The 15,406-nt window shown below is 38.4% G+C and overlaps 1 protein-coding gene across 7 annotated transcripts in view; it reads right to left on the reverse strand.

The window, feature by feature from the left end:
* The window catches only part of LOC113132020 (protocadherin-15), a 169,384-nt gene that overhangs the window by 77,265 nt on the left and 76,713 nt on the right, over positions 1 to 15,406 (reverse strand). For all 7 annotated transcript variants that reach the window (XM_026309820.1, XM_026309819.1, XM_026309818.1 and 4 more), the window contains 8 exons: positions 13,118 to 13,278; positions 11,610 to 11,765; positions 10,232 to 10,351; positions 9,988 to 10,098; positions 7,808 to 7,978; positions 4,861 to 4,969; positions 4,608 to 4,720; positions 1,213 to 1,419 (listed from right to left, as the gene is read on the reverse strand). In XM_026309820.1, the coding sequence (XP_026165605.1) occupies positions 1,213 to 1,419; positions 4,608 to 4,720; positions 4,861 to 4,969; positions 7,808 to 7,978; positions 9,988 to 10,098; positions 10,232 to 10,351; positions 11,610 to 11,765; positions 13,118 to 13,278 (1,148 nt within the window). The remainder of the gene's footprint in view (positions 1 to 1,212; positions 1,420 to 4,607; positions 4,721 to 4,860; positions 4,970 to 7,807; positions 7,979 to 9,987; positions 10,099 to 10,231; positions 10,352 to 11,609; positions 11,766 to 13,117; positions 13,279 to 15,406) is intronic.

Below are 15,406 nucleotides of genomic sequence, written 5' to 3' on the forward strand. Positions count from 1 at the left end.
CTTCATCCAAACAGACACAAGAGTCAATTTATAATTCAATTAGTGTAGAGTCAGAATAACTGCATAAGTTTTGACAAAGCTACTGCAGAAATGACAGCAAAGCATCCATCCGTCTATAAAGAAGTAGTCAGCACAGCAAAACACTCCAAACACACACTCCTTTTAAGATACAAAGGTCAGTGTGTCAACTAGATTAATCTATGTACACACTCATTACTAGAGACCTACTTAGCATTTTATTAACCACTTATGGGAAATTGAAGTAACAGAGAACATATAATTTCTCCTTTTGTGAATACACTGATGAGCTGAGAATTTTTTTTTATTTTTATTTTTTTTAAATTGATGGTTGTATACTGAGGAAGCCTCCCGCAGTGATAAGAACTCTTAGTTTTACATGAAGCATGCGTTAACAATAGGGATGTCCCAAGTCAATGTGCAAAATAAGAAACAGGCTCAAGGCACTACTACTCATGGGGCACTACTGGCTAAAGAAAGCCTATCCACATTCTTAGTGTACTGAAACTTATTGAGCTGTCAAAGTCTGTAAAGTAAAAACTGGAGTAAACGCTGGAACCACCTTTCAGTGTTTTTCTACTATGTGTAGCATAGTAGGAAAAAGAGCAGACATCGGTTCAATCATATCTGCGTAGACACTGTATCACAGAGATAAAAATTAGTCTAAATCCTTTTCAAACCCTCATGCTTCAGCACCTACACACTGACACTTCTCTCTCCAAAGATATTATTACAATTAAAGCTGTAGTAAAGGTTTAATACAGTACTATTAAGCCATTAAATCCCTAAATTGAATTCAGGCTTACTTTAAGCTATTAAGTGTGCATAGTGTAGCTGTATTATGCAGCAAAATATAAATTTTGGATCACAAGATATTCAATATTTAAAAAGGCTCAAATCAGAGGTTAAGAGCAAAAAGCTTGATCGGGACATCCCTATAGTACACTGTATGTCTGTATCATCCCAAAACACAACCTTTACCTACAGGTGTATCACCAGGAGCCAGCTACAACAAGGACAAAATACAGCAGGAAAATAACAGAAAGTGTTACTTTCTGTGAGTACACACAACAAACACATGAATAAATGTGGATCTTTAATCAATATTTAATCAATACACTATAAGCGCTTTTTGTTTATGTGCATACATGCATGGGTGGACATGTGTGAAGCACAGGCTTGTTCTCTCTCTACCTCCTCAATGTCATTGTCCAGAGCAATGATTCCCAGGGGGGCAGTGAGGTTGGCACTGGCAGAGATAGTCGTACCCACAGGGGAGGATTCACTCACGTAGCCCTGATAGGTGGCAAACTGGAAATATGGTGCCTGGTTGTTTTCATCTAGGATTTCTATTATGAGGTTAGCATAGGCTGGTAGGGGGTGACCATTGTCCTGTTCAGCCTGGGGAAAAAAAAGTTGGAAAAGTCATGGTCAGTCTCTATATTTACTGTATATAACTGAAAATAAGTCTGCTCAAAATGTATAAAATGTATAACATATTTCTAAGCACTAGTAGAGATGCATGATGAGAGTTATGCTGTCCTAACTCCTACGCAGACACAAGGACAGAAAGGTACAATTTCTCTGAGTGTCATTTTAATTCCAAAAAAGCTACAGTGACTAAATTTAATCAGGGGTCCACTTCGGATTAGGCCTTACTAATTACCAGTGCACTTAAAACAAAAAAAGTCATAATTTGTAGTGAAGAGAGAGCAATTAGTGGCTCTTGCTACTTTATCAAATGAGTGAGCAATAATAGAAGATGAGATGGACAGAGCAAACCTGAGCCAAAATTAACCAATTGACTAGTAAATGAGGGCACCAGCAGTTTTACAGTTTCCAGTTTGGTCTGTCTTCACTGCTGAATGAGAAAACTCAGCTGATGTAAATTTGTGTGTTTTTGTACAGTTTCTCTTGCTAGAAACCTTGAGAATGAATTGTGGACCAGTATGACAAGATGAATTTTCAGCTGACATTTCCCCATAAACTCTGCATGCTAATATCCATTCTCCATAAGCAGACATGCAGCATTCAACCATGGAATGCAAGTCATTTAAATGTCAACTTTCAAGTCTGTTAAAGACGTGTGGTATAAAATGAAATGAAATTATAATTGCTGAATCAGTAATAGTCAGTTTTTAAGAAAACAAGCAACGGTCACCAAAAAATCCCATTCCAGAGCATATAAATAAATCCCCAGAGCTGCAAGTTCACTCAAAAATGCACAAATGCTGAAATGCTGATTCACCAGCATCCAAAGTCAGCTTGTATTTGTGTCACATAATGTACAATGGACTGTGCACCAAACTGTATCGAACAATTGTCAGAAAGTGAACATTCCCTCCCCTTCAATTTTCAGCATGGTTGGTGGCTGATATGGCTGCTCTGATGAAACAGCACATTACCATAAGTCAAAACGTGCTGTCTTAACTATTTGAACCGGACAAGAACCTAAAGAAGCTATACTTTAACCCATGATGTATTTGCCTACAATGGCCCAGTGAGACCAAGTCACATCCATGTGGTTTGGTCAGTCTGTCACTGTGATCTTTCCCCTCCTTAGTACATATGTCACTATTGCCTCACACACTGGGATGCATCAGAAGCCTTAAGGCTTTGAAAATACAGATGGAGGGGGGGGGTCTTGGGGGTGAGGCACCATCACTATAAGCCATGACCTGGAAAAAATTCTGCACATAGCTCAATTTCACTGGGTTTGTGTCAAAGAGGGGCGACTGTAACACAAAAACGCATTTCTGCTGCTAAATATTAAAGTGCCAAACCACAAAACATATTCTTAATTGTCGCCTGTACCCTGTAGAAACCCCTGCTCTCAGTGGTTTTGGCACATTCAGCTACATTTAAGTCAGGTGAAGTTCACCCCTGTTATTATTGCCATCACACTGATATGCCCAGACTATCTTTCTACCTTTTTTCTCTTATCTGAAGGTTTAAAAAACACAGAAACTTCTCTGACCCACAGATCCAATCTGCTCATTCAAATATCTGAGGAGAAAGTGATGTCATTGACAGAAAAAAAGTAAGCCTGGATGTTCTCTTTTCCTCCACATTCACACACACATTTTTGACTGAAGAAAGAAAAAAACACCTGGTGTAGGATTATAATGTTCCCTAGTGATTCAGCTCTTTAGCGGTGTCCCCGTTTCTGGGAGGCAGTGCTAAATGACCTGCACTCCACTGCTACAACACACAGGCCTGCAGGAAATTCACTGCTACCAGAAGTCGCTGTTTATCACTCAGTCTTGATTCTCCCATGCTGACTCCATCATCATTACAATGTCATATTGCACCCCTTTACTGTCTTTTTTCTCTGTAACCAGATTATTTCTCTATCTGCAATGGCCTTTGTCACTTGTCTTCATTTCATCCTAGTCAACTTGGCAGATATGGCTTGAATAGGACCAGTGATGACTTTTGAAGAACAACCCATGTGTTTTCTAAAACATGCTAAGAATTCTGCAGCGCATTCCACCATTAGCTTTTTATCTAAGCATTAGTTATGGGCAGCACATACCGTTCTGAACCAGAGTAGTCTCATGATACCAGAGTCTAATTCTCACTTTCCTACTACTCTGAGTCCTAGAGCAATGGATCCTCCTCCTCTCTATGATTTAGGTAGATAAGGCTCCCATCCTCCACACACATCTCTATCTTTGCATCTTCCTGCTCCACATTTGAACTGTATCCCTTCCTCTAGCTATGCACAATCCAATCCAACACATGCAAAATGCCTCTCATACAATCACTCTCTCCTTCCCCTTAAGAAAGACAGCTCTTCTTCCCATCGCTTTGCTCCACAGCTATCCAAATAAACAGCAGGTTAAACAGCACTCAGAGATGTGTAGAGGTTAGTGATGGGAGGATGGAAAGTTCATCTGCACTGCTGCTCTGCACCAGCAGCACTAAGGCAATACCTGACTCTGCTGTAAATCAGGATTCACGACAGCACAGCAGTCTATCCTTATGCCAGGTCCATAAATCATAACATCTTTTACACTCCCATCTCCAAAGCAGCTAAAGATAAGGTTAATGGCCTTAAGGAGTGGGGTTATCTGCGTAAAGTGGGTAAGGGTGCATACTAAAGTTTTGGAGATATGAGTTAAACTTTGTGGTACAGGTACATTAAAAATGTGGACAGAATCAAGATGTTAAAATAGCTGTTTGTCTACTGCAGAGGCAGAAGCAGAATCAATATTTTAGTCTGGGCTGCATGCTGATAAGTGTCCATCACATTCAGAGATGTTTTTGAATATTGGAAACTTGTGCATATTTACATTTGTCATCAGCCTTACTAAATTACGCACATCAGTGGAAACAGCAACAAAAGATTCGATTTAGGTTGAGCTGATTCTTTAAACCAGTATCTTTTGGTTGTGATTTTGCTCAGTCTACTAATGGGGGTTACCTCTTATAACACTGCACTGAACAGATTTTTGTAGGAGGTTAAGATTCAAAACTCACTTGCCATCAGTATAGATATTGTCCTGTGACATTTAGTAAAACTAGCACTGTTACTGATAACACAGCAATTAATATATGAATAAGACAAACTGAATTTGATTGTTTACCTTAATGATGAGTGTGAACCTTTGATACAAGTCCCTGCTAACAGGCTGCAGAACACGCAGCTCTGCAGTGGTCATGTTCAGGGAGAAATACTGTGGATATGTGACAGGATGACCTGCAATATAGAACATGCAAAGGTTTGGAATCAGTACAATTTACTGTACCATCAAAACACCAGAATGAACATTCAGAAGGCAAATTATGGAACAGCAAATGAGCCAAAGGACACTAAATGGAGTCATGTGATGAACTTACCAACCAGGATGTAGTAGAGAATACCAGGTCTGTCTGACGGGGGCTGTATATTTCGGTCCATGTCCACAGCCCGAATTGGTGGTGTCACATTCAATGGGTTTAGTTTTTTCTGGAACAGCAGGAAGTGAAATCAGCCAGCAGTACAGAAAGACAATCAAATGCAAATCCATGTATCTTCTGTTGAATCTAATAGTTGCATAGATACTGCCTCTTAAAATACCTTTGATTGCATTATTATGCACAGAGAGGAATTCCAGTGTCTTATGAAATAGAAAGATTCTTCTTAACCAGGATACCATCTGCCCTGGAAACTATATTCTGTGTGCTACAGATTAATATTTTGAGCTATATATCTGCTGCAGTTCTGCGTCTCCAGATAAAAACAGCATTCTCTAGAGACTGCCTGGGGCCATTAAACCATTTTCAGGTTTGCAAGGGGATCAGAGGAGTTTTTGTGACTTGCGTTCTTGAAGAGTCACCACAGCTTCATCTGTTGGTACAGTATTCCACCTAATAACATTAGTATGCCTCAAACTCTTCTCTATATTGTTCTGTGACATAGCAATGATTGTACATGAGGCCATACTGTGGACTGTACTTCTGGTCACTAAAACTGCAAACATTAGAGAGCTGTGTGTGTGTGTGTGTGTGTGTGTGTGTGTGCCTGCTAAACGTTTGCAAAAATAGTCACAATTTCAGGAAAAGCAGAGGCTAGATGACAGTATTTACTTAAGTGGTCATTCTTATTCAATAAAGTCTGCCAACACTGAATATTGGGACTTGTAAAACCACTAAAATATTTCTGGGATAAATTCAATCATCAAAATTCTTGATGTACACTAGAGCAGTACATACAATCTACAGAACACTAGCATATTATTAGGGTACTTAATTAATAAGCCAGTGCTATTAGATCTTTTTCTCATTAGCATGCTTTTATATACACCTAATAGACTTACACATCAAGGATAATCAGTTTGTGGTGCTATAGGCTACTTTTCCTGCTCATGCATACTCAGACATCTTCAGCACTAATTACCCAGCTCTGCCTCTACACTTTTGCACCAACATATGGCTAAGTGGGAATATGTCTAGCACATCACATTTACAAATAGCTCTCATGCAAAAAGCCTCCATATGGCTGATAAAGTATATGTGTGTATGCTAAGAGGGCTGTGCTGGACTTCCTTAGCATAGACAGACACATGGCTAACAGCTCTCTGGCAAGAGGAACCCCTCCCTGAGGGGGCCTATTTATATCCCTTAGCTCTGGAGTAATCCTTACAGCCCTCCCCATCCAACCCTCTCACTTTTACAATGTCTGGAGGTGCGCTAAATCAAATCCCACTAGCTCTGCACAATGATGATTAGCTATAATACCCTCCTCCAGCAGTCATTATCCAGGGACTCCGGAGCCCACATTATATCCCCCCAGGGCACAAAATAAATACAGATCAACTTAATAATGCCTGTCTAGCCATTGTGATTAATTACAATACACTCATCAATTATGAGAAGACAAATCTCCCTGTGGACAGATATGTTAGCATAATGGTTACACTGCAGAATGGAAAAAAAGATCAGAGACCAGCAAAAAAACTGAGTGAAAATGGCAAAGCAATGCAAACCATTCATATTGTTATAAAACTGTACACTGTTTAAGGAAAGTTAAAGAAGGAGAAGAGGAGGTAAATGTCACGAGACAGACTTGATGTACTAGCCATATTAATGAGATATTCTATTGAGAGTAATGTAAGAGTGTACCGTAAAGACACAATAAAGGCTAAATGTAACATCACTGTAACATCAGACCAACCAAGGCAGCAGCAAGAGAAGGAGAAACAACATTTTCTCACAGCGACAGAAAACTATGGATTATGTAGTTCCCATTTATTTATCCATCTATCCATCCACTCATCCATCCATCTCCAGTTGCATTTTTGTAGCAGGTTTCTGTGTAATTGACTCCTTGTGTCAGTACAATTTACATCAGTTCACTTCTACCCTCATGTGTAAACCCATACTTGATGCAGTCTTTTCCCAATATTCTCAGCTCATGGGCATTCCTTCATTTCATCATGCTTGAGATAGTGGTGGTAATGAAAGTGTAAGTGATCGCAAGGACAACATGCAAACTCCACAGAAAGGAGCCATACTGAGATTCAAAGCCAAGACCTCCCTGCTGAGAGGACACCACAATGCTTCAATCCAGTCCAGTCCAGTCAGTAAATCCCATCAAATTCAATCCAGACTACCCCGGTGCCATCCAATCCAATTCAACACAGTTCAATCCAATCCAGTCACGTCTAGACTGCAGATGAGGACCATGTCATTGGTTTAATGCACCAGAACCAGCAAGTAGACCTGAAAGAGAGGCTGCTGCTTGTAACATCAAAAATAAACTGTCAAGCTCAATATTTTTCAGCTGACATGAATAAGATGTTGCAAAGACACTCTGAATCATAGAAAGTTTACATACAAATCCATGGTAACTGAGCAGTCTCAGTCTGTTCATGGGGATCGTGTGAAAAGATCAAAAGCCCATGAAACAGCTGATAAATAGATCCATAAGTCAGAATGTTCTTTTAAATAGTGTAGTACAGTATATTTTGGTCAGATGCAATAATTCATATTTCATTACCAGTTATATTTGTATTCTCTTCATCAGACTGTTTCAGCTGCCACATCATCTCCCTCTCGAGGGAGGGAGGGAGGGGTGTTAGGGTCAACCAGAAAATGCCCCTAGAATTGCCATGCTGAGACAAAACATCAACGCTTACTCTGCTCTGTGTGGAGGCCTAAATGAGCTCTAAGCCGAAAAGTAGGTTACTTAAAAGGTGTGGCATAGTTTAAAGTTTCAGCAGGAATGAACACATGTAGCACAAAACAGAAGGAATTCTGTTAAAATGACCTTGCGTATGCACTTGCCCGTCTGCCTTGTTCTTACCGGTTCAGTGAGTTCTGGGATAGCGGAAAGGTAAGTGAGGGGGCTGCAGTCGCGAGTGTTGTTCACTAAAACACAAGGTAGGAACATGGGGCCCAGGTCATCTCCGTCCAGAACATCTACAGTCAGAGTCGTGGTAGCTGTCAGTCGGTTGGGAGGATATGGGGCGCGGTCCTGGTAGACAAACAAATGCTTTTAATTTCAATGTTCGATTTGTAGCTTTGTACACTGGGGCTAGACGCCACTCAAGCTACAATCAATATGACATGTTAAAGCCATAACAGATCTCTGCAGCTATTCTTCAGCATTTATAACAGCGGTGCTCATTGTGAAAGCTTACAATCATACATTAATTCTGTTTTCATAATTTATTATTTGGTTGGCTAGAGGAAAATATACAAAAATATATATTTTCTTATGTCTTAAGCAGAATATTACTGAAATACTGTCTGCATTAAAAAGAAGCGAAAGAGAACCTATTTACTTACAGTGCATCAATTTTAAACATTACCATAACAAACCATAATCTGCTAATTAATACTTGTGTTACATTAATAAAATAAGATTATGACAATATAGTTCACATTTTCCAAATAATGATTAAATCCAATTGTGCCTGATTCGCTTAATGTTTTCATAGATAATAACCCCATATGCTTGGTGGAGAGCTTATCAACTACTGCACTATTGTAGGTAAAAGCTCCCACTTGTCCATGTATTTGAATGAAAGAGATAAAAATGTTATACCACTTCAAACTCGATGTAACAGCACTACCTCTCTCCACTAAACCATTTCTTTTAAAAGAAATAACCTTTGACAAAAAACATATCTTTACAGCAGCTATCCTTAAAGATTCCCCCTTGTGATACCTTTGCTTCACACAGTGGTACCCTGAGAAGTGAGCAGACCAGCACTTAAAAGATTTGCGTTGTCAGTGTAATTGAACTCTTGACATAGCAGCACAGAGTTCTGGTAAATACCATGTCTTTCTTTCTCTATCCTGTGGTCGTTTTGCAAGAGAAAATGAAATCCCATAGAGGACCTCTTGCCAGGGTAGCAGATTGATCCTTTGTTCCCTCATGCAGGCCTTGTAAGGAATGGGTGGTGGGTTGACTGCCAATGATTATCTGTCCTTAACTACTTTACCTCTTCCATTTTAATCGCCCAAAGTGTAAAATCTGACCACTGCTTATTTGGGTAATTGATTATGTGATCAGTGGCTGGGATATGATTATAAAACCACAATAATTGCTGCTTGTTTGTTGTAAAAATGTTCTATATAATGAGACTTTCATTTCTCACTCAATAAGGCCATGAAACCATATAAAGTAGGAATGTGAAGCTCTTAGACACAAGTCTCTTGGCCAGTGGCTTTGTAATGACTTTTGGTCAAGAGGCATTTGCTGCCTAATGCCTAAGGCTAAATACCAGAGGTAAAAAAAAAAAAAAAAAAAATCCTTCATTATAATTAATACTGCTTTTAACTGCATCATTAAGATTATTTTCTTGGTCACATTGGTTTGCAACAGTGTAAAGGAAAATTGCCTCCCTCAAGTAAAATCCATAAATAATCAAGTCTTATATGCCAGGCTGCTTTCGTTTATACAAGCAGTTACTTCAGATCATCTCAAAGACAGGTTAAATTCATTTTAATAAAAAAAAAAAAAAAAAAAAAAAAAAAAAAAAAATCACAGGTCTACGGGTCTAATGTTACTTCTTGGCAAGATGTCAAAATGAACAAGCATCTTTCTCATGATTGGTAAAACTGAAAATAAAAAAGGATCATTTACTAAATGATAATCACTTTGTTGAAAAAATAATACACAGTTGAGCTTACTTTGAAAAATGTAACAGAAATTCTGCAGTGTAGGAACCTGAACTAATTGAAGCAGCAAATTATTGACTTTGTGTTCAAAACATCCACGACCTAATATAACTGAAATGCAAAATATAGTGAAAACACTGATATTCTCTTAAAACTGAGAAGAAAAAGTGTTCCACAATAAAAATGACATTGTGTAAACATAGCTGCCGTTACCAAATTCAAACCGCATCTGACCGACCAGTGTAGTGGCATTGGAAGTTAACCTCAAGGTCAATGATGCCAAGGCAGACAACCTCAAAAAAGGACTTAACAATGGGTTGATACTGAGCACTGTATACTTTTAATTAGCTCACTTACGTTGGCTTGAACCAAAACCAGGTAACGCGTTCTCTCCTCATAGTTTAGCCGCTCGGCCAGAATAATGTGTCCTGAAAGGGTGTTTGCAACACCCACTGTTCTATTTGATGCCTGAAAGAGAAGCAGTGTTGATGTGATAAGACAGAAATAAAAGTGGATGCAAGCAGCGAGTCATTACTATTAAAGAAAATTCACAGTACAATGGTGCAGAGGGTGTTTATCATGGAGTGGTTTGTCCATATACCGGGTCATTGGGGTTGTAAAGGATGCTGTATTCTATATGTCCATTGGGTCCATCGTCAATGTCCGTAGCACCATTATTTCCTGAGAAGCCAGTGAAAATGGTTGTTCCAACTGGTGTGAGCTAGAAGAAAACAGAGAGGGACAAAGAAAAGTCAACAGCTCAAATATCCTTTGTGAATACAACATCTACTTACAACAGAGAGCCCACGCATACAGCTATTACTGCTGCTACTCCATCCCATTAGTACACAAAACAAAAAAAAAAAAGAAAATATATCAAAAAGAGGAAATGTTGCAGTCAGCAGGAGTCTGAAGTCTTATGCACACTGCTGACAGACTAACAAAAAGTAAATATGAGAACCACTGCTGTTCCCCAGAGCCCTTAGCAAAGACCACAGGACCAAGCAGTGGGCAGGAGAACTTGTTCGGTGGAGAAGTTGACAGCAACGTAGAATGACTCACTATACTGCTGGGGCAGCTGCATTTGGCTACAATAACACGCTGTGACAGGAATTCTGAACGCAGGATATAGACAATGTGTGAACAACAGCAATAAATAGCATGGCAGCCTCACACTCAGCAGGGCATTATTTTCTTAAAACACATGCAAAGTCAAAAGACATGAATTGTCATGAATCCTTGCAAGTGATGCAGGATTGTGACGGAAAAAGGTTGTCTGCCTGGTGCCCTTTGTACTCCTGGTGTGTACAAAGCTGTGTTGCTCTCCTGACCTGTCAGCCTGCATGAATACATTTAGTTACTCAAGTAAAAAGTCTAATTATTAAATAATTTGACTGCTACATCTTGTAAGGAAGTAGCACTTCAATATGGCACAGTAAATGTAAAGCCACTGTGCAGAACTGATGAAGGCTGCATCCATCCAGTTGAATTGCTAATATTTAAAATATTAAAACTACGCAATTATAATTTGCAATTAACTAAAAACTAACTACTCTGATAACTTTAAGCTATAGTCAGAGTTCATTTCCTTTATAACATTGAGTCAATGACTGAAGTTCTGAAATTACTGCACCATCATTTCAACAGTCAATGTGCTCCAGTGGGATCAGATGCAAAGCAACTATATGTATGTGCAGGATTTAAAAAGTTCTGATTCTGGTCACCCTGGTTGTTTCAAAACATATTCTGTGGCAGGTAGCAACACGAGCCATGTTGCCCTCCTTTGTGGATCTGATCTGGGAACACTGATATAAATGGGTTGTAATTAATACATACTGGATGCTGCACCAATTTCAAGCAAACAAAAACATTTCTAACAGGAATCATTTAAAAAAAATGTTACAACAGCACTGAAATTCTGCATGCAATATATCAAGTTTCAAATCCTGGAAAACCAACTGCAGGGGATGCTCCCTTACCTCATTTACTGCAACATAGTAGCGTGGCTGCTGGAAGCGAGGAGCATTGTCATTCTTGTCCCTTACAACAATTCGTACCTCGTGCAAAATGATAGTACCAACCAACTCATTGGTACACTGGACATTAACTACAATGGATATGATGTGGTTGGGAGGCTGAGACAGAAAGAAACATAAACATGTCATTTATGTACAGTGGAGGCTGCTGTATCATAAAGTCCTACAGCTGACTGGGGTCATAAAAAGTATTGCAACTTGCAGCAGTTACATTAACAGAAAAATATGTGCACCTCTTGAGTGAGTGATGATAAAATGAGAGCTCAACTAACCTTCATTGGTTTCAAAACCGTAGTAAACATGCTACCTGACAGACACAGCATATTAATGAGCAAAAAGAGAGCGTTTACCAGCATCCATCAGCTTTGTTATTGGAACCAATTTACTTAAATGAACTTGTTTCATGGTGAACAATAGCTTGACATTGGATTCATCCAGCTTCTACAAAAAGATTCAACCAAAATGTATCTATGCAGTCTTGTTAATTATGATACCTGCATAGTAATGGTGCAAACAAAACTGGCTGTGGAGCCAATTTTTTTTTTTAAATGAATCATTAAAAATTCGATTCAAATTAAAATGACATGAGCTTTGAGTTATGTTCTCTTCAAATGTACTTTACATAGCATTAGATGCAGTAAAACGGTTTCCCCCCCTCTCACTTGCAAAGGCTTTATTCCCATATACCCCTCCATTGAGGTCCTTTTTTATAGTCGGCTGGCCATATTTCTGAGATATTCTCATTAGTAGCTTCATGTTAAGACCTCTTCACTTAGTTCATACAATCTAACTGCACATTTAAAAAAAAAAAAAAAAAAAAAAAAAAGCCTCTTTCTCTATAGTCCTCTCAAACACAATACTGTACCATTTAGACTCTACTATATACACTATAGGTTTAATCGGTGATCTGGGAAACAGAACATAATATATACAGCCACAGCAACAGGTGTCTGTATCGCTTTATACACTAAATATATACCATCAGGGGTGAATTGTAATGCTATACTCACATTTTGGTTGTTTGTATTCTGAGCCCAAAAAGATTTTCTGAAACTGACAATTTTGTCACTGCTACTGTGGAAAAACAAGATCTCTAGTCGTGCCAATTAAACATTAGAATATGTTATTAACCCTTATTCAAATGGCTTCTTACTGGTCTGAGAAATAACAATAATGACTTATTACAACATTTAATTTGCTAGAAATATATGGAAAATAACTGATTCCGCCATGATTTATATACAAACACACTGATATTGTGTGTGTATAAAACATTTGATCATGACGATAAGTGATCAGAGCACAATTTGTTCAAACGCCTTTCACTCACATTAGAGATACTATGTGTATATATAGTGTTGGAAAATGTTTTCAAATTATTAACACCAAGTCAGAAGTGTATCATTAATTTTTTACGGATTTCTCACTACAGATCACCATCCTTTACTCACATCTCTGTCCAGAACACGCCCTGTGCTGTTGAGGTAGAGTCTCTGTCGCGCTGGTTCCAGTATCACCCAGTATTCATAATTTTCCAGCAGTGTCAGTGAGATGGTTCTGCCTGGGTCTTGGGCTCGGCCATTTATCTGCATGTTTTCCACCAGCACTGTACCTGAGAAAACAAAGCATTCTCTGTTTAATAAGCAACCCTGATAGAGAATGGCATTCACCGTTAATGTTTCATTCTGACAAGACAATCTCAACTGTTAATAAACCTTAGTGGGAAAGGCCGTTTTCATTTCAATTCATACAGTGGAAATGAAAATAACAAGGGAGGCAATTTCTGATTAATACTGTCTCTAAAAATCATTATGTTTATTTTAGCTCAATGTACTGTGAGGCAGGAAGGTAGTTTCTAGGTAGTATGACTTTTTAGTTTTTATATCATTTGTACAGGAAAAACTAACATGATTTTTAAAATGTACTCCTACAATGACTAGTCCAAAACAGCCGTAGATAACTCCGGGAATACAGCCTCATAACTCTAAATTACTTGACTTCTTATGTAAGCAAATCTCTAAAGCTGGTAATTATCATTCTTGAGGGTACCAACACGCTCTGTTTTGTATTCCACAGCTTTTAATCAGTGAGTGATTTAACTTTGCCACAGCTGCCCCATGAGACCCTCCCAGCGCATGTTAAATCTAAGGATTGCTTGTCTCCTAAGTGACCAAATTAGTGGATTTATAAAATTACTGGTGGTTCACAGAAAGAAAGTGAAAAGGTCTAGAAGCAGTGATGAAGGTTTTTTTAATTTTTTTTATTTTTCTTTTTTTAAATCAGAAATAAACTGTTGCAAAAGAATTAAAATTCATAGTTTCAGTGAAAAAAAAGTGCCCCACTACAAACTACACTAGAAATATCAAGCTATGAATGAACATGGAAAAACAGTATAAAAGTGAGAGACTTAGCAGAAAAAAACTTAAAAGAACCATGAAAACATTGGTTTGTGTGACCAACTTCTCTCCTGCTACACTACTTCTGTTTACCACATTTCCTAATAACATGTAAACGTGGTTTGAGCCATCCACAAAATTGGCATCACTGAAAGACATGTTTGAACCAATGTGTACAACACTGCCTGAAATCCTTACACTGACTTTGCAACCTGTATATTCATTAAAGAAGATTATGTGCTGACAGTAAAGTTACCAAGACACGCAGTAATGTTGGTTTGGCAGAAGACATCACGATCATCTATTACAGCCAGCTGAATGAACAAAACCCTGTGCCATGTTAACTGTGTGTGAATAAAGCATAATTGCTGCCATAGGCTATACGTGTCATGCAGGCATAGTGTAAAATTGTTTACATGCAGTGCTAATTTGAATTTTTGAATTTGAATTTGAAAGTTTATGCTTTAGATACTTCCAAAGAGAGTGGTACAATGTATCACTTAAATTTGTGAGAGATCGGTGGTATTTTCATGGAGTTGGCTTTTTAATTACTGTCCATAACACTATGCACTTAGATAAAGCAGGTTCATCCATTTTGCAGTGTCACTTGGATTATCAGACTCTTAAGAATGAAGTTGAAGGTGTGATGGAAGATTATTAATGGCTACGCTCTCTGTCTGCAGCAGTCAGTTTGATGCATTTATGTGTTGTGATCACCTCTAATTGTCTGTGTCAATTGGGCTAAATGTCATATAAAAAATAAGTAAAGTATAAAAGACCCCAGAGTTCCTGGCTCATTAATCTAAAACCCACCATCACACCATTTCATACATTTATCTGCTTCAGTAGCTTGAGTAACTTGCATGTTTTTGAAACTCTTGGGTTATAAATTACACTGCTGTTAATATAACAAACAAGGGCACAGAGAGCCTCCTTTCTTTCTCAAGTTAATTGAACTTCAGTTTTCCTCCCATAACAGCCCATATTTCCACTGTTCTGGGCACTCTATCTCACCCACACAGCAGAGTTGTTGCCATCATCAGTTAAGGCAGAGTCTGTCAAACCTATATAAACAAGTCCTGCCCAGAGCTTTACTGTGGTGTATATGCATTTCATTTCTAAATGAATAAAATCACTTTTTTGTGCCTGTCACTCAATCAGGATCATCTTCAGCAGAGGTGAGCTTCCCAGTGAACTAACTAAAAAGGCCTCACTATTATCCCAGATATTAATGATGGCATCTATAGATAATGGCATTAGATTAAGTGTTGAGTCCTCTGTATGACAGGGCTTCAACTTCAGTATGAATAAAGTTAATTGCATTGAGGCTTATTGGTATTAACA

This window comes from Mastacembelus armatus, chromosome 15 (assembly GCF_900324485.2).
Source record: "Mastacembelus armatus chromosome 15, fMasArm1.2, whole genome shotgun sequence".
In the NCBI taxonomy this organism is placed as follows: domain Eukaryota; kingdom Metazoa; phylum Chordata; class Actinopteri; order Synbranchiformes; family Mastacembelidae; genus Mastacembelus; species Mastacembelus armatus.